We start from the raw sequence: 27457 nt of genomic DNA, 5'->3' as shown, positions 1-27457 counted from the left end.
TTCATGAGATTTTTTTTAAAGATTCTTTGACTTCCAGAACTAATGCATTCAATATATGCAACTTCCTCAATTTACAAGAAAACTCTAACCCATTTACATTTATACATTTCTGAAGAGAAATGCTAAAAAGCTATATATTTTTTCCCAGTCCAGATGTAATAGGATTGTGTTGAATACTTTGCTATCATTATATTGGACATTATTCTCTATATTTTTTTCAGTAGTCTCAGGATGTTTTTGTCTGAGCAGAGGCCTTAGCTGTGACATCATGATATTTTGAGATTTCTCCCTGGGTCACTGACAAAGTGTCAGTTGTGCAAACATCTCAACAAGAGTTTAAAATTCTTCAGTCTCACAACTCAGCAGATCAATTATTTTTAGAAGTCCTGTAGTATGTGTGATACTGTATTTCTAAAGTGAAAGAGCAAAAACATTACTTTCTTTCATTAGGGTTTAATAAAAAAATAAACCTCACCTGCAATATATTCCTTAAGTAGTTTAGACTTAACAACATAAATGGAAGATTATCTACTTCTAAAATAAAATTTATGCTTCCTTTTATATGCTGCACTGGCAGTATTTGAAATCTCAATCTCTTTAAACCTGGATGCTCCTGCCAAATCTTAGCAGAACCTCCCTTAAATAACATACATCAATAACACTACTCATTCAAAAAGCTCCAGATAAAATAAAAAAAAATGCCCTGGAGACAGAATAATATGACAAAAGGAAGATAACTGTCTAAAAGGGAAAGGAATTCCCTTCTGTAGTGCCCTAATTAAGGCCACTTTTTAAGGGCAACCCAAACAGGTATCACTAAAGCTGCAGATAAGGAGCTGCAAATAATACAAAATAATCCAATGAACACCCCAGACATGCCTCCAACTGTTTTCTATGGGTAGAAGGTGAGCCTGTAATCAGTAACTGACTGACAAATGCTTCAGGACCCTAGAGTTGGAAACAAATATTTTCTAGAGAATCAGACCATATTTCCTTTCAAACAGCAAAGTTTCAGGAGATTTATAGCATTCACAGTTTTAGTTGTCTTTCTGTTTATTATTTTGAAGTCTCAATGAAAATTTTACCCCATTCTATAGTCTCTTCAGTACATCTATTACCTAAGAAAACTTAAATACATGGCAGATCTGGTAGCTACTATCCTCTTACCAATCTTGACTTTTCTGGTGTAATACCTCTTACATCAATGTCCTTTGAAAAATGAAAATAAAAACAAACTTAATCATAGGACAGAGAGAGTAACTGAGATAAAATAACATTCACCCAAGAAAGTAAAGAAACAAATGAAAAACACAATCCCTTACATTTTGTTTATGGTCACAACTTACTCTGAAAAATGGTTGCAATGAAAAAAATCACAACATTTGTTTCAAACCTCCAACTATTTTATATGTGATAGTGAAAAAAAAGCATAGGATATATTCTGAGTTTTTGTATTCAAAAAGAGATTTATAAAATTAATATTGAAAATAAGTGTTTGAGAACAACACATCCACAATCATATCAGACTTATTATCCAAAAGGTCATCCACATTTGGAAGTATGCAAACTGTGTTTAAAAGGCAACTGGCATTTTACAATAAATACACTGTGCTTTTAGAATGAATGAGTGGAGGTCATCAAAATTCCCCTTTTTAAACCAGAATGGATATTGAAAACCCTCCCATTTCTGGCACCTCATTCTTTATTTCACCAATGTCATCTTTCCAAAGCCATCACCAGATTCTGGATTTCCATTGGATACTTCATAGACCAAAGCTGTAACCTGAAGTTTCAGAAAACAGCATTCTATGAATTCTTCAGTGTTTTACAATTAAGCTTAGATCCCACTCTCAAAATAGAACTACATGACATCAAAAGGTTTTGTTTTGTTTTGTTTTGTTTTGATTTGTTTTCAGACACACAGGGAACATAAAATAAAATATATTAACTTCCGCATTTCAAAACAATGATAGTTTAAAATTCTGTAGCTCAAGCATGAACTAAAAATATTTACATGATTTTTATTAAATATGCTTCAGCACCTATTTGTAAAGCCTTCTGAAAGTGAATTTAGAAAAAAAAGTGAGGGAAAAAGTATGAGTTCATTTACTGAGAATTTTGTACTCACCTGAAGACTCTATAATTGGTCTTGTTAGTGGTTGCAAGAAAATTCATTTAAGTGGCTTAGGGGTTCTGTGTCTTCTGGGCTCTCTGGACAACAGCTGCAATCTCCTGAGATTTCCACAGTCTAGCTAACTTCAAGTGCCTCTGAAGAGGATATATATATTCTTTTATTTTTCTTCAGGAAACCTTTATATTATATGGAGATGTTAAAGCCCCATCCTGATTAGGTTTATGCAGGATAGAGTATCATAAGAACAAAAGGTCAAGTCCATTCCTTGATCCATTTAATTCCTTTACCTATCTCCTTAATACATGACAAATACACTTAGTTCTGTTTTTTCTCTTTCTCTCTCTCTCTCTCTGGCCCTGGTGATAGAACCCAGGCCAATCTTTCTACCACTGAATAACATTCCCACTCTCTGTGTGATTTCTCAAATATACCCCATAGGAAATGTTATATTTAAATTTCTATTATAAAACTTTCTCTATTTTCAAATCTAATGATATTTTAACATACTATTTGAACATAAATTTTTCTCTTCTCACAAATGTCTGCCCTTTTTTTATTATTATCTAGAATCCTTTATCATCTTCACTTTCCTCCTGGCCATTTAAATCCTTTCACTCCTGCCAAATTTCTACCAGCCTTTAGAATTGAAAATTGGAATACCAATGATTTATTGTGGGTAATTTGAGAAAAGTAAAAGTACAGATTCAATTGTCTGGCATCCTGATTTGATTTTGAATTTGGAAATATGACAAAGGCACAAAAATGAAAAAAAAAAAAGAAGTAATAATCTTGTTGAAAGCAATTTGAGTAAACTTAAATTTGTCAAAAGATATCATGATTCAAAAGATGACATATGAACAAAGACTATTTTGTTATATAAGATTTGTTTTCTTTCTTTCTTTTTTTTTTTTTACAAAATACCAGAGATTACACTCAGGGGCACTTGGCACACTTAACCACTGAGCTTCATATCAGCACTTTTCGTATTTTATTTTGATACTGAGTCTCACTAAGTTGCTGAGGCTGACCTCAAAGCTTGGACACTTCTGCTTCAGTCTCTTGATTCTCTGGGAATACAGGCATGTGTCACCACACTTGGTAGCTTCAACATATTTTTAAAGATATATTTCATCTACACAAATTTTTTATATCTAAATAAGTTACCAACTAGCAATTAACTGAATATAACTAATAATGAATTGTTATATGGAAAAGATTACATTAATGAGATGTTTCAATAAGTGGTTAGCTTTACAAAGTAGTAACTAACATCAAAGTAGAGGGGTGCATGCTTGTAATTTAAGTTATTCTGGGAGGTTGAGGCATAAGGATTCCAAATTCATCCCTGGGTTGAATACCCAGTAGCACAACTTAGGAAAAGCAGGTTCCCCTTCTTCCAGTGATGACTGAGCTGAGTCTTAAGGAATTAGTAAATCCAAGAGGGTAAAGAGAATACAAAATAATTTTGGTTCATATAAGTTCTTCTTTGACAATGATCACACACACACACACACACACACACACACACACACACACACAGTGTCCGCATCCTATCCATTCTACATTCAGTGTAATCTCTTCCCCTCTTCTCCATCAACACAGGGAATGTGACCTGCTCTCTCAATACACAATCATAATATGGGTCCGAAAAAGGGAGTCATAAGACTGCCAAGCTATAGAAGAATTTCTTGTAAACAACTGAGGGCACAAGCAAAAAGAAAAAATTTTTTTTCATTGCAAGTGAAGAGGATTGGGTATGTTATCCATATGATACACCAATCTTCTCATTATCTTTTCTGAATTTCATTAACTCTAAGATCCCTACATCAATTTGAAATGGTCATAAAGACAGGTAGAAGATGGTAAAATATCAGAGGAATCAAACATTTACTGATTGCCTATCATGCACACTACAGGAAATTTTATATACCTCAACTAAAATATAAACATAGTTCCAGTTATTTGTTCACAGAAGCACTCCTACCCCCAGGATGGTCTATATTTTAATTGGCCTTTCACTGTAAGTGCAAATTAAAATGAAACATTTGATCTTTCTCCAAAGATGTATATCATATGCCCAAATACAGGTTTCATTTCAAAGTAGTGCACTGTGAGCTGGGTATCACTGGGCTCTGTGAAGAAAACTGACTTCACTCCAGCAGTAGAAGAGGCAGTAAGTGATCAAGATCATTTTCTTCTTTAAATAATAAATTTGTGGTTTTAAAAGTTAACTATCATATTTTGCACACTTGTATATAAGTGTGCAATGTCAACTCATGGCATTCAAGATGCTACTTAGCTACTTAAATGTAGAATTCCTTTATTCTCAATTCCTGAGTATCATTTGTCTAGCATCAGGACTTCCTGGTTCCACCACTAAGTAAAACGCAAGATAGGAATGAGGAGGGTTCAGCAATCATGTTTCTGAGGAAAAGACAGCTGACTTCTGTTTTTAACCAGAGGTATCTTTCAAAAGTGGTAGTTGTTAGCCAGCATAATGGCACACACCTGAAATCCCAGTGGCTCAGAAATCTGAGGCAATAGGATCCCAAGTTCTAAGTCATCTTCAACAACTTAATGTGGCCCTAAGCTACTTAGAGTGATCTTGTATCAAAAGGGCTGAAAATTTGGCTTAGTGGTTAAGTGCTTCCTGGGTTTAATCCCTGGTGCAAAAAAAGAAAGGAAGAAAGAAAGAAAGCAAGCAAAAGAAACAAGGAAAAAGAAAAAGGAAAGGTAATTACTTTTGAAGCTCCAAACTTATCATTTAAACAAGAAAATGCTCTTTATCACTCACTGCCTTTTCTAATGCTGGAATGAAGACAGTTTTCTTCACAGAATCCAGTGATACCTAGATCATGGTGCACTACTAATATGGTCAATCTAAGATGTCCCTCCTCCAGCCAGCCCTCATTTCTCTGGACACATTCTTTTCCTGCTGGGCTATGTGCTCCTCCCCTTTCATGCCTCTATTCTCTCTCTGACCCTCTATCTACTCTCAGCTTCACCAGAGGATTATTTCTTGCCTGTGTTCAAACTCTGGCCAGTCATCACCACACTGCTTTTGGAAGCTACCAGTATAACTCATTAACTAGCTTGTTTGTACAGGTCATCACCCTTCTAAAGCATGCTGTGTCACCAGCAGGAAGCATTGTTTAAAGGTTCAGGACCACAACCCCAGAGGGTACCTGAGAAAGAGGCCTAAAATATTTGTCTCCTAATAATACCAGATGTGAGTTTAGAGATATGAACATCCCAGTTAACTAAATATTAGGTTTTAGACTAGTTTATAGAATAGTAATAGAACTATTTACTTTCAGTGAAAATCAACAAGATATTATGCAATTTTTAAAAAGATCAATTTGAAAATACTAATGAAAGCAGAAGAAAAATACCTTGAACACATTAAACTAACTAATTTAAATAAAATATTTCAAGATTGTTACATAGACCAGAGGTAAAGGTGTTAATAGAGCATAGCAGCCCACCCCATGTGAACAAGAGATGTAATAAAAAAATGGTCTCACGAAGATTATACTGCTTGGTTTTCACAAAGATCAAGTTTTGTGCAGTTTTCTGATTTACAGTAAAATGTACTGACTTAAAAAGATGTCTATACTTCAGCTATCTTCTACAATCTTTTTTTCTTGCTTATCTTCAAACTGAGATCTGGGTGTTTTTAACCTAATAAATGCTTTGTAGTATGTATATTTTAATGGTATATTTGTGACTCACAGTGTGTATATTAAATGAAAAAAGATTCTCTACGAAGATACATTTTTCAAAGGGAAAGATAAACAAATGGGTCTATGCAAAGTAAACCTTAACTTTGGTAGATTTCAGTGAAGGACATTCTATCACAACCATATTTGCCATCCCCCCCCCCCCCAGAGCTGTTTAACTTTTAAATTATGAAATTGAAAAGTTAAGAATTTTAAAAATCTTTTTCAGTGAGACTTTATCATTTCAGCATTTGTTTTTCATTTCACATGATCTTCAACCAAGTTCTGAGTGCTTAAAACTCTGTGACTAGTCTTTGGGAGCTTGGTTAGCAACATCTGCAACACCTGTGGTGGAAGAATTTGCTGTTAACACAGGCAGCAACTGAGGCAGCTGTCCACACACAACAATTGCATTTGTCAGATGGTCTGCAGCTTTCTCAAGTTTGCCTTGAGGTAGTAACTCTTCACCAAGCTGTATTTCTTCAAGGAAGACTTTATGAACAGCTTCAGAATTTTTAAGATCCTGTAACTTGGAAAACCCACTCTCTCCTGGGCAAACTTCTGCTTTTCTTTTCGTTCCCGAAGTTTGTTCTTGAAGTTGGAGGTGTTCTTCCTCTTGCAATTGAAGTAAATGCTGTAGCAGATGATGAGCTCTGCATATGCTTGTGGCCCTTGCACTGCTTGGGCTCACCCCTTCACTAGGTACATGGAGTGCCACTACCCTGTCCTCAGAGTAGATGGTGGCTGCACTGACAGAGAGAGGAACTTTAAAGAATTTTTATTTATGGTAAAGTTCATGTACTGATTGTTTTTCACTCATCAGGCTTTGCTCTGCTTTAAATACCATAAACTGTAGTTTCCTGAAGTTACCTTCTTAGTCTCATTTGCTGCTTTCTCTTTCATTGGAATGTGTGTATTTTCTTAGTCCTTAACTCACCATACCTGGTGCTTTGATCTATCATAATTATATTGAGTTCAAATTTGTTATCAAGACATGTCAGAAACTCAGAATTCATCCTACATCTAAATCCTGCTTAGTTTTTCAGCATGTTGTGTTTTTCCTTGTTAACTAAGTACCCAACAGCCCACATCCTTCCTCTTTGTATTTAGTATGTTTCCCTTGCTTCTTCTCCATCAACACACAATCATAAATATGATGTCTAGGAAGAATGTCAAAAGGCTGCCAGGCTCTTGTGTAATTTTAGGAAATTTTCTTTATAATTAAACTTTCTTTAAGTTTTGCAGCTTGTTAAACACAAAATAAGTAGAGATGATAGACTAGTGGAGGAGGAAATAGAATTTGCCAACTGATGGCCTCCCTTTTGACAAGAGAAGATGAGGTTATTTTAAAGACAAAGGTCTATAAAAGACTCATTTTGTATATAATTGCATATTTATATTAATTATCTTGCACAGTGGAGACTCTTCTATCATATTTTATTAAACAAAAATTTATTGAATACTGTTCTGAATTTTAATCAAATCAACAAAAATGAAAATAATGCACAAGGTTTTGGCACCAAAAAAAAAAATGACTAATAGTTGTATTGTCTATAGAGTCTTAAAGGCAGTTTCAGCAGTATGTTGTATATAAATATATTTTTGTTTTCTTAACACCCTTTGAGAATTTAGACTATTCTATATAAATTCTAGATGGCTAACATATTGAATTTATTTGAAAAAAGCTGTTGCAGATTGAGTCCATTATTTCCAATCTTGACACTAAATTTGAAAAAATAAAATTAACAGACCCTAGTTGGGGATAGAGCTCAGTGGTATAGCACCTGCTTAGCATATGTGAGGTTTTGGTTTTGTTCCATGCACTGCAATAAATAAATAAATAATCAAAGATATGTTTCTCATTTATATGCATTTCTTCTCTGCCCTCTCAGCTGACTCTCTGCTGAAGATTTACCTCAGGGCCTCATGCTTGATAGGCAGGAACTCTATCACTGATCTGCACCATCAGAGAAATACCTGAATCTTTTTACTTTTTTTTTTTTTTTTTGAGTATTTAGGAGATCTTTAATGGTTTTGTTACATATATGCAAAATAAATACAATGAGACTAGAGTCTTCTCCATGTTAACCAGCCTTTCTTTAAAAAAGTGAAATTATACGCAATAAGTGAAAATTTTGATGTTCTTGTGTTGTAAAGTGGGGGATAGGGGATGTGCTGTTTGTATTTTCATTTAATGTAGAATTTTACCATGGTTGTGAACATACATTACACGAACTTTTTTTTTTTTTTTTTTTTGTGTGTGTGTGTGTGTGGTACTAGGGATTGAAACCAGTATTATGCATGCAAGGCAAGCACTTTAAATTGCAAGGCACAAGGTGGGAGTAACGCTGATAGCAGAGGTTAGAAAGTGATGTGTTTCTGGAAGGATAGTAGAATGAAATAGACATTATTGTTGCTGTGTGTATATACGTGACTGCATGACCAATGTGATTCTGTAACCTCTACCCTCAGAAAAATGACAAATTATGTCCCATCTGATTCAAATGTATGGTATGTTGAGGTCATTGTACTTCCATGTGTAACTAATTAAAACAAATAAAAAATTAAAAAAAAAAGAAAGTGAGATGTATGACTTCAAATGGAGCTCTACATGCATTTTTAAATAATGCATTTTAGAATTCATTTAGCATCTATTGATTTTTAAACCTTGACCTCACTATATGGGATGCAGAGATAAAAATAACATTGCTGACATCACCACACACTAAGAGGCAGCATTATTCATTCAATGAAGTACAATACTGTAATCCAAAACCCTAAACTTCTAAATTTGCTGTTATAAAAAGATGGCATTGCTTACAAGAATCAGCTCTTTGCTTATCTGTTTCTTAACTCATACATTCATGAATTAGACATAAAATTATAATTACATTTGATATAAGATTATACTTTATGTTTATAAAGTGCTTATCTCCCAGAAAACGTTAGGTTGATTCCTACCACCATTTCTTCCTTTATTCTACCCATCACATACATTCCTTTTAAATTCCAACAAAAAATATTAAAGTAACACATAATAAATAAAAAAATAAATTACATTAAAATGAACAATTTTATCTCTTTACTGGATATGTCATAAATAACTATAGCCCTGCTACTTCTCTCAACTTTGACCTAAAGTAGTACTCGAAAACTTTTTAAAAATGTACTATTGAAGCATACATAAACACAAAGACAATAACAAGAGAGCCTTATCCACAATAGCAATAGCACTTTGTAGAAAGTGCCCTGTATTTTTAAAAATGTTCAAAATTTTTCAAAAAGGCAATTAACACAGTTTTTACTTAATCAAATAAATGTTAATTAGGAGAGAAGTATTGAAAGTGATATGAAGACAGTGGCAACTAACTTCCCCAAACTTGGATAACAATTTCTACAATTTATTTATCCTAGTCATCTCTTGTGCACAACTTGTAGATACTAAATGTGCTAAAAACATTAAGATCCAAGTTGTAAGAATTATTGATTCATATGTTTATAGTAGTTATATGTGGGAGTTCTGAAAAAAAAAGATGTAGAGTACTTTTAAAATATTTTCAAATAGGTAAAGAAACATAAAAAGAAAAATAAAGTTAACAAAATCAAAGCTTATGAACCATGTCTATAACAAAACTGGAGTACAGCATGCTCTCCAAAATGCCAAAATGGGTACAGGAACAGGCAAACCAAAGATAACTACAAGATCCATGGACTGCCAGAAACTTTTCAGGATGAAGCACAGGAACATAACAGAACATCTGGCAGATGTGAAATGTCAAAAGTCAGCAACAAGGATTCATCAAAAAGTGTGGAGGGAAAATTTAACAACAGCTTAGTAGGGTCAGGGTTCATTCCAATGTGCAAGAAGTCCAGGATAACACGTGAAAGGATTGGGACAATGTGGTTAGTATAATTCTCACACATAACTAGCCCTAAAAACTTTCCACAACAAATCTCTCTATGCAAAAAAAAAAAAAAAGGTACGAAGAGTAAAATGCATATTAAATGGAGGTGGTGTGAAATAATCAGAGATAGAAGATATTCTTAGAAAATAAGTGGAAGAAAGAAACAGAATAAATAGAAGGTAAAAAGTAAGATGTCAAATATTGGCATCTTCACAACAGCTTAGCTCTAGTTTGAGGATCCTAGAAAAGCTATCTTGACAATCCTTGTCTCATAAAAGTTAAAAAGACTAATTTCATAAAGACAATTAGAATAGAGAACATTTTCATTTATACTTACAAAGATTCTAAAGAAAGGACCTTTCAAAAAATAATAGACCTTATTTTTAGTAGTGGCCTCTAAAATTCAAGAAATTACCTTGGTCATACAATTATAATGAGGTTGTTGACTGCAGTCTCAATCCTAGAAGAATTACATTTGAGCCATCCTGACAGTCCTCTTCTTGGAAACTCTGACCCCACTTCACTAGGTCAACTGTGATTATTCACCTCAAGCAGTTCCTGACAGTTAATTCCTGTACTCTTTCCTGATCTTCTCCTCCTCAAACATCCTCTTTTAGTTCTTACTGCAACACACCCCACCCACACTCTTTCTACCTGTCCTTGCTCAAAAAATACTTCATTCAAGAATCCCTGATATAGATCTCTATCTATCTACTATGTCCATCTATCTGTCCATCATTCTATCCATCCAGATTCGCATGTGGAGTGCACAGGATCCTAAATTATATGATGCTGCCACCCCCAGATCATTACTTTTCTACTTCATACAAAGAAATCTGGTATGTGTAACTGGAGATCAGAAATCAGCTCCAGCATCTAACCTGTAATTCTATCACAAGTTTTTGGATTTAGGAAATGATTCAAGTAAATCAGCTATCCTTGGGGAATGGAGTTTGACAGTGTAAGCCCCCAAAGGGTTGATTTTAACTATTCAATTTAACTAGTAAGGGGATGCTGGAGATGAGAAAATGTTTGAGGTAGCTGTCTTATTCTGAGGGGAAGACATGAATTGAAGTTTTCCTGTGTTCCTGTTAATAATGGTGAGAAATTTTGCTTACTGGGAACATTACTTATGTGAACTGGAGAAATCATGAATGCTAAATGTCTTAGGGTTGGGGATAAGGGGACTACAAGGAGCCATTGGTGATTTGCACTGGCTCAAGTTTATCCACAACTTTAGGATTAAACGGAATCCTCCATTCTCTCTGTGCACTTTGTGCCATTGAAGAGGGGATTGGGTTAAGAATTTGTGATCTTAAACCACTGAAATATTCAAAACGATGAACCACCACTGAGACTTACAGAGGAAGCTGGTTCTCTGCAAGGCCACAGGACTTCTGCCTTGTCCTTGGGTATCCTGTTGTCCCAATTACTGCACCTTTGGATTTAACCAGAGAATGGAGAATGAAAACAACAGCAAAATGCTTGAGTCCTGCAGCTTGCCAGGGCTAGAGAACACACTGGAGGGCCATGATACCAAAATCAGTGCTTATCTTCCCTGACACTGGAAATTCAGTGTTGTCCATGGACTCAAACCAGGAAGGAGAGTACACAGCCAATTTCTCCAGGCTCATGGGCACAAGGGGGCTTGCAGGGATTACTGAAAATTGGCCACTGGGTTCAGCACATTAGTATGACCATTTAGGGTCCTCAGCACTTCCCCATTCCAGGTGATCCAATCTGGCTCTCTGCATCTTCCTTAAACTGAGATGGGTTCCCTGCAGCCTCTCTGGGTAGAGGACAGAACATTTCTTGGATGGTGAAGTTAATGATGATGATTAAGAGGAGGAAGAAGATTGCCTTGAAATCTGAAAATGTGCTCAGAATGCATCTAAAGATATCAGCCAAGTAGAGAATCAGATGCATGAGATCACAAGAGAAAGCTGGACTGGGAATAATGCAAAAGAAAACCCAAACCCACTCAGACCTGGACTAGGCTTGCCACACTCTGGTTACTGATTCAAAATTTCTGAAATATTTATACAGGAGGTGGTGAACTCCCTTGTCATCACCATCCCACTCCAAATAATATATTTCTGTTTGTAATCATAACTCCTCAAATTTTACAAAAAAAGTGCATCCACATCAAAAGGATTTCCTTTTCATGGGTCCATTGACCCTTTGCCTGATATTGAGTTGTTAAAGGACAAATGGAGAGCAAGCAGAAATGACATACATACACATGTTAACAGATAATCAAGAAAGTTAGAACTTTGGTAATCCTGACTTTAACTAATATGCTATCAAGACAAACCAAGGATAGTATATAAATCCAATGTTAGTAGTAGATGAAGATATTAAAAGAATCAGAACATTAGGGAATGAAATGAAAATCTATTTTGCATTCTCTTCTTCCTCTTTTAATCAATTTGATTACAAAACATTCCCAGGCCTTTATATCATTATATACAATATAATATTAGATGTTAAACTCTAGCCAACTAGAGGATTCAAAAATAAAAGCCAATAAAATGGATTTGGGGGTATTATTATTATTATTTTCCCTGCAGTACTGGAGATTGATCCCAGAGCCTCACATATACTAGGAAAGCACTCTACCACTGAGCTACATCCCCAGGGTTTTTTTGTTGTTGTTGTTGTGGTTGTTGTTTTGTTTTGTTTTGACATAAGGCCTCACTTAGTTGCTCAGGTTTGCCTCAATCTTGGGCTTCTGCTGCCTCAGTGTCTGGAGAAGCTGGTATTACACATGGGCACCATCCCATATCTGGCAATAAAAAGTCTTAATATAAACAGTTTATTCTTACCATGCCATAGAAGAGAATTTCCTCACTTCCTTCATTCATTATACTTTACCCTAGTAGTTTTTTGGGCTCTCATAAATAGTATGATTTCTGTTGGTTAAAAGCACAAATGCTCTCCAAGGGTGCATATGGTTATTCAAATTTCTAATCTAAATTATTGGTGGTTTTTATTTTTGCCTTAAAATGAGAGAAGAGAATAGAAAGGGAAGAAATAATTGACATGCAGCTGAGATGGTTGAAATCTGTGGAGTAAGCCAAGGAAACAGGGTTAATGGTCCTTCCTATGTGGCTGATTCTAAAAAGGAGGAGCTTCACCAAAATCCATACAATTGAGAGTGATATGAGCAGTACGATTTTTTTGGCAAGGATGTGGGGGAAAATGTACATTCATACATTGATGTTGGGACTGAAAACTGGTGCAACCAATCTGGAAAGCAGTATGAATATACCTCAGAAAATTTGAAATGAAACCAACATTTCACCCAGCTATCCCACTCCTTAGTTTATACCCAAAGGAGTTAAAATCAGCATACTACTGTGATACAGCCACATCAATGTTTATAACATCTGAATTCACAATAGCTAAATTATGGAACCAACCTAGATGCCCTTCAACAGATGAATGGATAAAGAAAATGTGGATGCACAATGGAATATTACTTAGCCTTAAAGGAGAATGAAATTGTGTCATTTGCAGGTAAGTGGATGGAGCTGGGGAATATTATGCTAAGTAAAATAAGCCAATCCCCAAAATCCAGAGGCCAAATATTTTCTCTGATAAGCAGACACAGATCCATAGTGGACTAGTGGAGGCAGGGAACAATGAAGGAATTTTGGATTATGTAAAGGAGAATGAGGGGAGAGGTGAGGGGAGGGGATAGATGGTAGAATGAGACAGACTAATATTATTACCTTATATACATGTATGATAATACTACTTGTGTTACTCTGCATCTGTACAACCAGAGAATGAGAAGCTCCATTTGTGTACAATATATCAAAATGCATTCTGCTGCCATGTATAACCAATTAGAACAAATTAAACAAACAGACTATATATATATATATATATATATATATATATATATATATATATATATATATATATATAACAAGTGGCATAAGAAGGGAAAGGGAAAGTAGGAGATGTAAAAAGGAGATACTGGGGAATGAAATTGATCAAATTGTACTGTTTTTTGTGTACATGTATGAATATATTAAAACAAATGCCTCCCAAAATAAAACACACCCCCAAAAAACTAAGATGAACACCTTCCATTGAACTTAAGAAAATATGTTCAGCTTTATTAGAAATATAAAAGAGCAAACATAAGTAGGTTCAGTGGCACATGCCTATAATCTCAGTTTGAAGGCTGAGGCAGAAGGATCTCAAATTCTAGGCAAACCTGGTCAATTTAGGGAGATTCAGTCTCAAAATAAAATATAAAAATGGCTGCTGACGTAGCTCAGTTGTAGAGTGCCTCTGGGTTCAATCTTCAGTACCAAAATACAAAAACAAAACAAAATTAAACAAACAAATAAAACAAGACAAAACATGACATATCTAAGCAATTGTATATAATTTGTAAACAATGGGATTGCAATTGTTAAGAATTATTCCCACTGATACTAGGAATGAGATGATCAAGTCACCCTTTTAAAAGCATTTGGTTGCAAACTGCCTAAGTGTTCTAAAAAGAAATAAAGGGAAGAAACTAATACAGATTCAAACAGAAAACCAAGGTTTAGGAATAATAATAGGATAAAACAAGAGATTGGAATAGAATTTCCTAAAAACAGATATGACATTTTTGTTTGGGATATTGATTTTTTTAATTTATTTTGGGGGATACCACTAATTGAACTTAGGGGCACTTGGTCACTGAAATACATCCCCAGCTAATATTTTGTATTTATTTAAAGTCAGGCTCTCACTGAGTTGCTTACTGCCTCACTGGTTCTGAGGCTGATTTGAATTCATGATCCCCTGCCTCAGCCTCCCTAGGTGCTCATTTATTATTACATATAACAAATTGTGGTTTGCGTACATTAATTTAAGGGATGGCTTCCTGCTAGAGATTGGATTTGGTAACTTGATTAAGTATGTTAAGGTTTTTTAATACAATCATTGACATCAGGGTGTGTCTGCCATTGGAAAATCTAATCCCATACATCTATACTTTGATGAAATGGGTGTGGTCATTGGAAACCATAAAACCTTTTATAAATGACCAGCTTTGTTCTTTTCCAGAGCTACTGGGTTTGGATTTGGCTGGACTGTGGATAGCTCTGAAGCTTAGTGCAACCATTAGGTGAACAACTAAGTAGATTTTAACAGATTTCTTATTGAATGACAGTGGAAAAACCCATTACCAATACCCACAGGTAAATGCAAAATTTTCACAAAATAATTTCTCTGGATAGGTTTGTTTTTTGTTTTGTTTTGTTTGCTTGTTTTGTACTAAAAAGTGAACCTAGAGACATTATAACACTGAACTACATAGCCAGCCCTTTTTAAATTTCTTTTTGTGATTTTGCTAAGTTGCTTAGGGTCTCACTAAGTTGTTGAGGCTGGCTTCAAACTTGGAATCATTCATCCTCAGCCTCCAGAATTACTGGGATCACACACATGTGTCACCACACCAGGATGGGTTGTTTTCAAATTAAAAATTTAGTGCTTAGAAATTCTATGATTACTTTAAACTTAATTTTTGTTCATTTGTAGATTTTTCTGTATATTCTTTGGATTAATATTTTTTGCTCTATTTTCTGTAGAACCTGATTGATATGTATTGTGAGCATTCAGAAAATAACTGTCATCAGATAATCTGTAATTTTTTAGCTGGTGCAATACACATTATAATTGTATTGTTTTATCGTAGGATCCACACATAATTCAAGTACTTAATATTATGCTATTTGTATATTTATGTAGATGTTTGTGTACAGGTATACACAAAATGCTAAAATTTAATCTTCTAAATTACTCAAAAATACTCATTGTTAGATGGAGTATTTAAAGTGATACCTTTCAATTTCATGAGTTAGATTTTAAGGTTTGAAACTTACAGAGTTTTTAGTCAATTTCAGACTTTGATTTTGGGAAACTAGAGAAAGATCCAGAAAGCTAATGTCATCTACAAAATATTTTAGATAAGAAAATCTGGATGAATCATTCATTTAATCTGTGAATTTATTTTACTTTTATCATATTTTTTAGTACTGGGTATTGAATCCAGAAGTTCTTTACTACAAAGCTACATCCCAAGGTTTTTGGTTTTATTATTTATTTATTTTTATATATTTACAATGATGTTACCCTGAGGCTTAGTATGGATATTTTTACAATGTTGTGATATGTTCCTGATATCCCTAGTTGTTCTAGCGTTTTGAAAATGAAGGGGGCTGTGTATGTGTAACATAAATTGAAATGCATTCTGCTGTCATATATAACAAATTAGAATAAATAAAAAAGAATGAAATTGAGGCCTGACTGCAAGAGGACTGTTTCTTACCTCTGACACTATTCAGCATGCCCAGGATTCCAGTGATGTACCCTGAACTGAGCTCCTGGTTTACTGGCTGAGGCATTTGAATTTGCAACAACACAGTTCTGTAAAAAATGCCAGAATGTTTCCATTTGGGGTTAATTTGTTATATTTTTTATTCTAAACTCCTGGAGATATAAGAAATGTTATGGCTTTTGTAAGCTTAATTTATATCAAAATATAATGCCTTCATTCTTCTCTGACATTATCCAACTTCTAAAATTATTGAATATCATTTCCTTCCTGTATTTCTCAATGGACCTTGGAAAATACAAAGATCCTAGCTATGTTACAGAAAGCAGAAAGTTTAGCCTTTGGGAATTCAGTCCACATAAGTCAACAATGACATAGTCATTGATTACTAAAGGGGAATGTTCCTTGGATCAGAGACTTTAATCATCTTTGCCTATGGAAGGGATTTAGTACAGCATCGCACCCCTGATCCTGAGGGTTCTCTAGCAACCCTTCCACTCTGTGTTCTCCCTATACCTAGGGCATGTAAGATCTGGATATTGCTACCATGGTGAAGAACTCCCACCCCCACCCCGGTTCCCATCCTTAGGGAATGTTTCTTTGTGTGTATGTTTGTATGTGTTTGTGTTTGTTTATTTGTTGTTTGTTTTCACCTTCTTCTTCTCAAACCTATGTGTTCCTTAAGGTGCCTGTGAACAAATCTCTTTTTATGTTTAGGTGGGAATGGAGAGGACAATGCAAATGTGTCCAACAAAGCCCAGAATGAATAAGTATATTTAAATTCATCCACATAAGAAGGAAATTTGTGAATCAAATAACCTATTACCTCACAGCTTATTTTCAGACAAATTGTTAACTAGCCACAAAGAATGATGTTAATAATTCAAAATATATCTTCACTATCAACAAGAAAACAAATTTCTCAAAAATCAGAGATCAAAGCGTAAAAATACCTTTTCTATATGCTTTTCTTTTTTTTATAGAGAGAGAGAGTGAATTTTAATATTTATTTTTTAGTTTTCGGCAGACACAACATCTTTGTTTATATGTGGTGCTGAGGATCGAACCCTGGCCGCACGCATGCCAGGCGAGCACGCTACAGCTTGAGCCACATCCCCAGCCCTCTATATGCTTTTCAATTCCTTCAAGAAAAAAAAAATAATAATGTTAATCAGGAGAATTCTGCACTTCTGCTTCTTTAGTTTTACTTTTATGTTTTAATAAAGTACTTTTTCTTATTTCCTTCTAAATTGCAATCAGAGCTTTTATTGGTAAGAGTACCTAAAATAGCCCATGAGAGACATTTTTGGTGTGCACTGAGAGTGAGGGAGCTCAGAAAGAAGTTGTGCACTGAGGTGATGGGACCCAGGAACCCAGCGTCACTCATCTAATAGTCTTATTCTCAAGGAGAGGTCTGACCAAACTGGCAACAAGTAAAACCAAACAGGGAATCACATAAAGGCAGAAAGCATGGGAATTGGTTACAAATTCTGCAACTTTGCTTAGGCATGGATGAATTCTCAGTGTCTTCAGAAATTGATTTCTGGTCAGACAACAGATGGTAGTAAATTAGGTAACATAATTTGATTAAAAAAATGAAGTTAATATTCCCTTAGCCAGAGTTTTCTGTATGAATAGTCTCCTGGACACAGAGAAAAATATTTTAGCCTCTATTAGCTACTAAAAATATTCCCCAAGATTACCAGAAGACAAAGAAACAAGTGATTGACCCAATGTAGGGTTGGGTATGAAGGAGCACATGTCCCTCCACTGAGCATAGTGGTCTCTGAAAGCAACATTGCTCAAACAAGGATTCCCATTTCTGAGGATGGATCCTCTGTCCTCACCTGGAACAATGCCATTTAGGGTTTGTGTAACATCTCATTCAACTCTCTCTACATTTCCTTCAGCCTTTCCCTCTTTGGGGCTATTCTGATTTCACTGTCCCTGAGTTGTTAAAAATTTTCCTTTGCTTCTCAGTCTAGTGTCACCAGTTAAAATTGCTCTTCCTCAAGAAGAAAATGGTGCATCATCTGATATTGAACTTGGATCATGTTCTTCCTTAAAGACACATAGTCCTGCAGAGATATTCATTTAAAAGGATTGCATGTCCTTATTCCCAAAGAAATGATGAGTTCATTTTTTTTTCCTTAGAATCATCAAGAAAATAATTTATGGATTAAAAGAGAGGACCCAGACATAAGCACAGACATCTAAAATCAACTGATTGTTGGTAAAAGTACCAAAATCAAATATTGTATTTTTAATTATATGAAGGCTTGTTTTTTCATACAGTATTCCTCTCTGAACAGTTCTTGAGAGAACAACAGAATATATAAGTTTCATAAGGTGAATGTTGGATAAATGATTGTTTTTTTTTTTTTTTTTTTTTTTTTTTTGTAGCAGGGATTGAACCCAGGGGTACTTCACTACTGAGTCACATTTGTGAATGGGTTTCACAAATGTGCTCAGAGCCTTGCTTATTTGTGGAGGCTAGCTTTGAAATTGCAATGCTCCTACCTCTATCTCCAAGTTGCTAGGGATTACAGGTGTGTGCCACTCACCAGGCATGACAGAAAAGACTCAGGCTGAGCTCATAAGTGGAGTACTAAATCTAGGGAGCAGTGGGTTCTGGTGGAACTGAGTATAATTAATTCCCATCACCACTAAAAGAATGATTAATAAAAAGCTCTCATAAGTTTTAAACATGGTGATGAGGCCTAATTATCTCACCTAAGGCTTATTTTAGTGGAAGAGTTGATGACAAAATTTAAGTAAAAAACGGTAAGCCATATATATATATATATATATATATATATATATATATATATATATATTAATTTTTCCATATAATAGAGTGCATCCTCAAAGAAAAGTAACAGTTTAATGTTTTTGGAAACATAAGTTTTGTAAGTTATATTTCTCATCTGCAGCTCTTCCGATCATAAATTGGAGATTATGTTTTCATTGCCATCCCTCACCGTTTTCTAAGTCATTACAAAATTACATTGTTGACACTGTTTTTTTTTAATGCGGTTATAAATCACTCAAAATATAGTTTCTGTGTGTAGGGGGGGTTCTAAAAATTATGCAGTTCACATATCCTTTCTGATCTGTTAAAAAGAGAAAGCTGAACACATGTGATACAAAAAGGCTAAAAATGAGATTCGTTTTTCCAACTCAAAGTAACTGTGTGCCCCCTAGCATTCAGTTTCCGCAACTGCCAAGGCTACTCTTTCAAAATTGCTCTTCCACCCTGGGCTCCAAAATCAGTCGCGCTTGGGCATATGGCTACATTCACATCCATAGTCTAATGTTATGTTTCTAGTGATCAAATGCGATCACAAAAGGGATGTCCATGGTCTACAAGTTTGCATAAAAATCTCCACATGCAAACAAGACTTATAAGGTGGCCAATTTCAGGACACTCTGAAGGCTGGCCCTATGTATGACATAAGACTTCAGCTTCTTCTGAGAAATCTTCTGAAGGTGGAATGGCTTCGTTATCCCAGTAGTGCCAGATTTCATCCATTGTGAGGTGTGCGAGCAAATCCATTTCCTCCTTAACACAACACATAGTGTTTTCAGTTTAACCCTCCAAACACGTTTCTGGTCATCACCCTCTTGCTCCATATTTGAATAACCTGAACCTCCTTCCTCTAGGTGGTCCTCTTGGAACAACAGCTCAGATTCCACCTCAGTCTTACCCGTGCTTCTATTTTTCACCTCTATTCTCGAGTATGGGGCATAACAGTCACCTGGCGGAGCGGTGGGGGGCGCCACAGGGAACAGGAGAAACCAAAGGTGAGGTGTGGATGCCTTCTCCTTTGGAACAAAACGCAACCACTTTGAACTGGCACGTTTTTCTTCATTGGATGTGGATTTGTAAGAAAGTGAACAGACTTGCTTAGTTGAGGAGGGCTCAGGGATCTGACTGACTGCCAAGACAAAAATCTGCATCCCATCTTCAAAACTTCTCAGTTGTCTGCAATTCTGTCTCAATGGGTCTACTCATGGTACTGGGCCACCCACCTGGGAAACCCTTTTTCATCTTGCATACCACCAAGGTTGTATAACTGTTGAACCAACAGCACATCTCAGGAAGGAGCCTTTAAACCCATAGCCCTTTCAGGGACTTTCAGATCCAGCCCATAGAAGATTATGAATCTGGAAATCACCTATTACTTGACTTTTATTATAATTATTTATTAGTATTTTCTTCCCTTGTTAGCTGCATTTTGGGAAGTATTTTTAACGCTATCCTGGTATTTCTTGATATAACTTTTATTGGTTAATTAATCCACACTTTCACTCCATTTGTATCATGTATTACCTTCTAAGAATTGCATTTTGGATAATAAGAATATGGTAGTGCTGGGAGCCATTAGCCAAGTAGGTATGACAATTTCCTTGCCAGCATACCCCATGTTGCTTAGTGGAAGGACTCGTGAAAATAGGACATTTTGCAGTGACATTGCATCTAAGGTGACCTTGCACAAGGACCAGGGCGGATCTGGGTTTAGGGTGTTCCTGGTTTAGGATAATCCGGGTTTAGGGCGTTCCAGGTTTTAAATTTATTCCTGCTGGGATTAGGGCGTATCCTGCTGCCTGAGTTCCCCTTGAGTTCTCACGGGATTCAGACAGTATTTTTTGGGAGACAGAAGCCCAGTGGTGGTGGATTTGGGCAGAGAACGTGGATTTCCCCAGAACGTGATTGTAGACGGCTGGTGTGAGTTCGGGAATAAAGAGTTGCTGTTTGAATCTACAAGCTGTGTGGTGGCTCTTGATTTTGTGCCCAGCCAGACTGCGGCATGGTAGTACTACCCTTCTGATCTTGGAATTTAGAGTCTAGGGGCAATAAGTAAATATCAATTTGATAAGCATTTGCACAGGTTTGATTTAAAAAAGTACATTAAACACATAGTTTGCATTGTTGATGAGCCTTGAAAGTTTTATACTAAGATACAAAAACAACACATATCAATTTCATGAAATTTCTGAAATACACAAATCCATAAAAACCTAAACAGTGAAGAGAATTCCAGGTAGTGTGAAGTGGGAATGAATGGGAAGTTAATGTTGATATTGAATTTTTTTGAAGAGACTGAAAAATAACCTCAAATCATATAATGGTGGTTTCACAACACTTTATTAAAATAAAATTTAATGAACAAATTTATAAATTCAATGTGGTTATCACAATTTATGGCCATAAAATGATTATACTTCCTTAAGTTAAAACAGACCCCCAGACATCATATGTAGGCATGTAACATAACATGAGAAACTCCCAAGAACACTGTATCTTCAGACTTGGGCATTCACCAATGAATTATCATAGTTTTTTGAATTTTCTCAGTTTTTTCTTTCATTTTTAATTTTTTTTTCTTTTCTCATTACTGTGGATGAACACAGAGACTCACACAAGTTAGGAAAGTGATCTACTACTGGCCTTCAACTGTCCTTTGACCCCCAGTTTTATCTCTCTTTTAAATGTCCATTCTGTCCTCAAAACTTGTGGTCCTCCTGTCACAGCTTCCTGTGTAGCAAGGATTAAGGGCATGTGAAACCATGCCTAGGAAAACCTCAATTTTATGGAGAACCAAAGACAAAAAAAGGAGTTAGAGGGGATATGATGGAGGAAGAAAAGAAACTGTAAATGAGGGAACCTTGGCAAACATCATAAAAGCTCATAGTCTCATTTTCATAATCAAGAAATACTCCAACTCGACCTGCAGGCCTTTGCAAATAATGAATTAAGGATGGGGAGTTGGTGGAGAGAACACAGTGATTGTTCTTCTTCGAGGAAAATAAGACAAAACCTTTCTTACCTTCAAAACTGTCACTTGTAAAATCTTTACACACACCTATAATCCAGTTGGAGGTGTTCCCCACATCCACCTCCCAATAGTGTTTACCAGATTTAAAGGCCTCAACATCCCATATAACATAACTCTCCAGTGTCTGGGGATTTTCAGTTGCACCATCACCTCCAAATATCCTATTTCTAACTTCATCAGGAAGACTCATATAGCGATTGGCCCATCCTTGAATAAGTCCATTGTGTACTGCAATAAAAAATAAAAAATCAGATCAGTAAATGGTGTCTGCATTTGCCTTGGGCAAACATTATCTACCTAATCAATCTCTTTATTGACTCCTCCTAAAAGAAACTGTAGAGAGTAGAGAGATTTCAAACTCAATCATGTATGAAGAATGGTTCCTATGCCCTCATTAGCACCCAGAAATCTTTAAATTATCTTGGCAATCAAAAGAAAACTGAAGGCATTCTGTGCTGTATGAAGGGTGATTTAATATTTACTTTTGGATGGTTTGTTTCAGAAAAAAACCCAAAAGTCCTTTTTTCTTTAGTAGAAATCTCTTCTTGAATTGTTTTTAATACCATTAATAAATAGATATCACTTTGCTATGATTGTGCCCGCTTCATTATCACACATCAAATAATTTGAGAGAAAGCAACATCTGTACCCTTTACTGAAAAGAATCTCTGACTTACATTATCTACTGAGACCATACATTCAATTAAAGTTGGATTTCAGCCTTCTGATATCTAGACCTCTTCTCTAGTGGGGCACAAACATGTCTGGGTCATGTTCAAAGATCACTTACCTTTTAGTTGCTTTGAAATCCATCTGATGGTATTAAAATTGTTCTATTTATGACAAATTTAGTCATTTTTTGGTTCATTAAAAACTTATATTTTATAAATAGTAATTATTGTTTGCTCATTGCACATCATATATGCACTTGGAATATATAATAGATTGAAAACCACCAAAATCATATTTAAATCTTCAAAATTAGAATAAACTGCAATAACACAAAATATTGATGGCTGCTCTGAGAAGAAAGCATTGCATTGCTTAATAGCCACAAAACACCAATAATATTCCATCTCTTGTACTGTCTGTATCAGAAATAAAATATGTATCTGCACTACAAGTTAACCAATGTGGTCTTGATCATTGTATTATGACTAGACAGGGAAAGAAGATATAAATGTTTTCATTTCAGAAAATTAAAAACGTAAAGCATCTTTTTTGAGGAACCTACTAAAATAATTGAACCTGACTGCCGGAGGGCCCACTCCTACCTCGGAACTTGTTCAGCATATCCAAGATTCCAGTGATGTGTAATGAAGAGAGCTCTGGGTTCACTGGCTGGAGCTTCTGCATCTCCAGCAACTTGATTCTATAAAGAATGACATCGGGTACACTTTCAAACCAAAGATCAAACACAAAATCATTACAAAATTACCACTTTTAATCCAAGATATTGTAGAAATTGCCCATGTTGGTGAATTAGGTATACATTTTATTCAACACTCTTGGGATTGTATAATACTATTTTCTAAATTAAACATACTAATATCCAGTCTTTATTTTTCTCAAACATTATCAAACTTAAAAAAAAATGGATTGTCATCCCCTCCCTGTATTCCTGAATCAACATTGGGAAATACAAATATCCTGGATATCTTACAGAAAGCAGATTGTTCAACCTTTGGGACTTTGGTCCACAGAGGTCACCAATGATACAGTCATTGGTTTATAAATGGGAAAGATCCTTGAGAGAGCAACTTTGATCATCTCTGCCCATGGAGGGAATCTAGTACAGCCTGGTAGCACTGATCCTGAGGGGTCTCAGGCAGACCTTTCCCTCTGAAAAAGGGCTTTGCCATGATGAAACAGGATCTGGTCATTGTTACTTATGGTAATGAAGCCCTCCTCTTTTTCCCATCCTAGGGAGTATTATTCTTTTCTATCTTGTTTATATTCTACCTCACTAGAATTAGATTCTTTTTTATGATACCTTGTGTAGATCTCCTTAGTCAGGTTTATTGGGACTGGGCTGGAGTCCATAGAAGGAATGGGTGCAACAAAACCCAGAACACCAAATCATTCTTAGGTATAGTTGAATTCAGCCACAAAAGGACATTTTTGAGACCAAGGAACATATTACCTCAGAGCTTCTTTTCAAACAAAATATTAAATATCTAGAGACAAAGATGTTAATAACTGAAAACAAAAATGTATCTTCTTCAAGATAAAAACAAGTTTCTCATAAACCAGAGATTAATACATAAAACTCACCTTTCAAATATGTCCCCTAAGTCCTAAAAGGAAAAAAAGAAAGAGATAATATTAATAAAGTGAACACTGTTCTTCTGCATTCTCTCTGGTACTTTGTTGCCTGTGTGTGTGTGTGTATGTGTGTATATGAGTGTTTGTGTGTGTGTGTAACATTTTTTTTCTCTGAGTAATCACGTTAGACTATGTTAATACCAAAACCGAAACTAAATGTGAAAGACAGCCTTGATGTGCACTGAGAAGGATGGAGCTTACAAAGGATCTGTGCACTGATGCAACAGGACCTAGTTTCCAGTGTCACTCGACTCCTGTCTTAGTTCCCAAAACAGATTTGACCATCTCTGAAAATTAAAACTAAACAGTGACCTATTTGGAAAATAGTGCATTGTAAGTGATTAACAAACTCTGTACATCTTGTCTAAGAGAGGGGCAAAGCCTCAGCTGCTTTTGGGCAGGAGAACAGAGTGTGATAATGGAGTTGGGAAACATAAACTGAATATTTCCTCAACAAAATTAACTTTCCTATGATCACTGAGTTTTGGATAATTTGCTGTGGGTATCATAGTCTTATTGATACAAGAATTTTGTCTTGTTTACCTTCTAAATGACTTACAGTCTCTCAAGATTACCAGAATATACAGAGACAAGTGATTGGACAATGATGGGTCTAAAGGAGTTCCTGTCACTCAGCTCAGCACAGTGGGGTCTGCAGACAACATTGCCCAGACAAGAATTCCTCTCTCTCAGGAAGAACCCACCTTGGTCACCTGGAGCAACTCCATGTCAGATTTGTGGCACAACTCAGTCAGCTCTCTGTACATTTCCTTCAGCTTTTCTCTGTGTTGGGCCATTCTGATTCCACTGTCTCTGAGTTGCTGTAAAATTTCCTGTGCTTCTCTTTCTAGTGTCTTCAGTTGAAATCTCTCCTCTTCAAGGAGAAACCGATGCATCATTTGATATTGAACTTTGATCATGTTCCTCCTTAAAACTACATAGTCCTGCAGATATATTCATTAAAAAAGATTACATTCAAAAGAAAATGTAAAACTTCAAATATTATTGTCTTAGCATCAAGCAAGTACTTCAGATACTTTCCACCTGATGCCTGCAAAGTACTGTCTACTAGTACTGTCTACTGGACTTTCTGCTTCTTGTCTCTCTCCTGATTAAATCAAGATCCCAGGCTATCTCCCTATGATGCAGCTTCAGTGTTCTTAATGAATTATTTCTTCTTTTCCTCAATTTCTCTTTTATTTTTGTTCCTTTGTCTGATTCTTCTACATATTTTAAAATATTTATATACACACTGCTTTGTGAATTTAAAAACTACTCCACTTTGCCCATAGCTGAAAATCTATTTCTCTTCCAACTCTAGAACTAAGACTGTTTTATTTTCAGTGTCTGGGAAGATTTATCCAAATCTCCAAAGTTGTACAAGAAATAACAGTCATGCCTCATTCACCCTTTATACTAGCATTCTTCACACTAGTTTGTGTTGGTCACTACATTTGTAATATTACTAGATGTCACTGCCTTGTCTGAGAGGAAAACACTATCCTTCAATGTTAGCTCCAATTCAGCTGATAGCATCATTTTAATCTGCATAAAAATAAAACGTTTTCAAACTTACCACAAATGACTCAGATTTTCTAATTTCTTTATTTAGATTATCTTGCATCTCCTGAGTCTTTTGCCATAAAGGATCCATTTTCTTTACAATTTTCTCCTGCAAAATTACCATAGGCTTTAGTGATTGGGAAGACAGTCTTGTAGGTTTCATCTTTTATGTGCTAGAATAAAGCAGTGTTTGGGAGAATAATAATCTTGTGTTTTAAAGAGTCAATTTTTACAAAATAGTCAAAATTAATTTTACTATTGGGTAAAGTAGAAGAAAAAATAAGATTTTTAAAAGAGTCCATAAATGATACAGTCCATTTTCTGAGAAAGCAGTTTTTATATAGTCACACTATAAAAGGGTTTAGGCTTCAGTAACAGAAGTTCATGTTCCTAGTGCTAGCCATCTGCTGTACTGCTCCCCAATTTCACACATTTGGACAATATATTTACTTTTTAATTTGATTTTCAGTACTAGATACTGAAAAAAATTTTTCACACATAGTAGTCAATAATTTACCTCTGCACTATATCCCAGCCCTTTAAAAAAAGAAAAGAAGGAGAGTGTCTTGCTAAGCTGCCCAGGTTGGCTGCAAACTTAGCATACTCCTGCCTCAGTTTGCCGAAGAGCTAGAATTATTGGCATAGCCACCATGCCCTGTTTTTTGGACAATATTTCTAGAGGAAATTTCCTTCATGAGCATTCAACTTATTTATGATTTTAGTGTCAAATTGATCAGCATTTATACAGCACATTTTCACGGATACATCACCACCTCTACCATCTGCATGCTTATCTGCCTCATTATCACGAGTCTTCATCCTCCTCTTTGATCTGGACCCTACAGGTTACATCACTCACTCTGTTCTCCTCCGCCATGCAAGCCACTGGGCTGTAGCTATGAACCGCGTGTTCAGGTGATTCAGAGCAGGGTGCAGAGAGCAGGCTCTTGTCCACCTCGCAGAAGAGCCCCTTTGTCTCCCCATTTGTCCTGCAGAGCTGCTCCCCAGAGTTGCTGTCTGAGCGAGGTCTGGCCTGTCTGGCGAGAGAGGTCAGCTTCTTGACGACAGTGTTGGTCCTGTAGTCTGTCTTCTCAACTATTTCTCTACACTGAGGGCAACACCTGGGTGTTTGGGCTTCATCCCAGCAGAAGTAGAGGCAGGGTTGGCATAAGGTGTGTCCACAGTCAATGGTGACAGGTTCTAAGAAGTAATTCATACAAATGGAGCATGTGAGTGCACTCTGGAAGTCTTGCAAGGCATGAGAATCCATGTTTCTGAAACCAAAAATATAGAGGGTGGAGCGAGAGGAAAGAGGGAGAGAAGAGAGTGTTATCCTTCTGTCTTGATGAGAAAATTACAATTATAAAAGGGCTTTGGTCACTGCTTTTTCAGTTGAGTCATGCATAATCTTTCTATTAACCTCCTGCAATACAAATCTAGATATAAAAATGTATCGACAGGTTGAGTTTCTTCTATAACACAAATGACAAAATGAAATGAGCTTGATCTAGATTTAAAAAAAAAAACAACAACTTTCTCATTAATTTGGGCAAGTTTAATACTGGCACAAAGAAAGTTTAGGATGATTTCAGACTTACTTACATTAGGTGTTTGCTCCAGATACCCAT

General features: G+C 35.7%; 1 protein-coding gene across 1 annotated transcript; it reads right to left on the bottom strand.

The window, feature by feature from the left end:
* Nucleotides 1-6160: 6160 nt before the first annotated feature.
* Nucleotides 6161-27099, bottom strand: LOC114084498 (tripartite motif-containing protein 64-like). The gene is made up of 8 exons (XM_071616980.1): nt 26689-27099; nt 25843-25938; nt 24971-25210; nt 23935-23948; nt 23216-23313; nt 21933-22169; nt 19809-20039; nt 6161-6618 (listed from the first exon to the last, which is right to left on the bottom strand). The coding sequence occupies exons 1-8, from the start codon at nt 27097-27099 to the stop codon at nt 6161-6163; spliced, it is 1785 nt and encodes a 594-aa protein (XP_071473081.1).
* Between the last annotated feature and the right edge of the window lie 358 nt (nt 27100-27457).

Source organism: Marmota flaviventris, chromosome 9, assembly GCF_047511675.1.
Source record: "Marmota flaviventris isolate mMarFla1 chromosome 9, mMarFla1.hap1, whole genome shotgun sequence".
NCBI classification, from domain to species: Eukaryota; Metazoa; Chordata; class Mammalia; order Rodentia; family Sciuridae; genus Marmota; species Marmota flaviventris.
This window is presented reverse-complemented; position numbering and strand designations above follow the sequence as displayed.

Bases quoted from the DNA above. Each gene is read 5' to 3' on its own strand.
- LOC114084498 (XM_071616980.1), bottom strand. From the start codon at position 27,099: ATGGATTCTCATGCCTTGCAAGACTTCCAGAGTGCACTCACATGCTCC. The intron at 25,211-25,842 runs GTAAGTTTGAAA...ATATATCTGCAG, and splicing joins GAAAATCTGAGTCATTTGTG to GACTATGTAGTTTTAAGGAG. The intron at 22,170-23,215 runs GTAGGAGTGGGC...TTTTTATTGCAG, and splicing joins TATGCTGAACAAGTTCCGAG to TACACAATGGACTTATTCAA.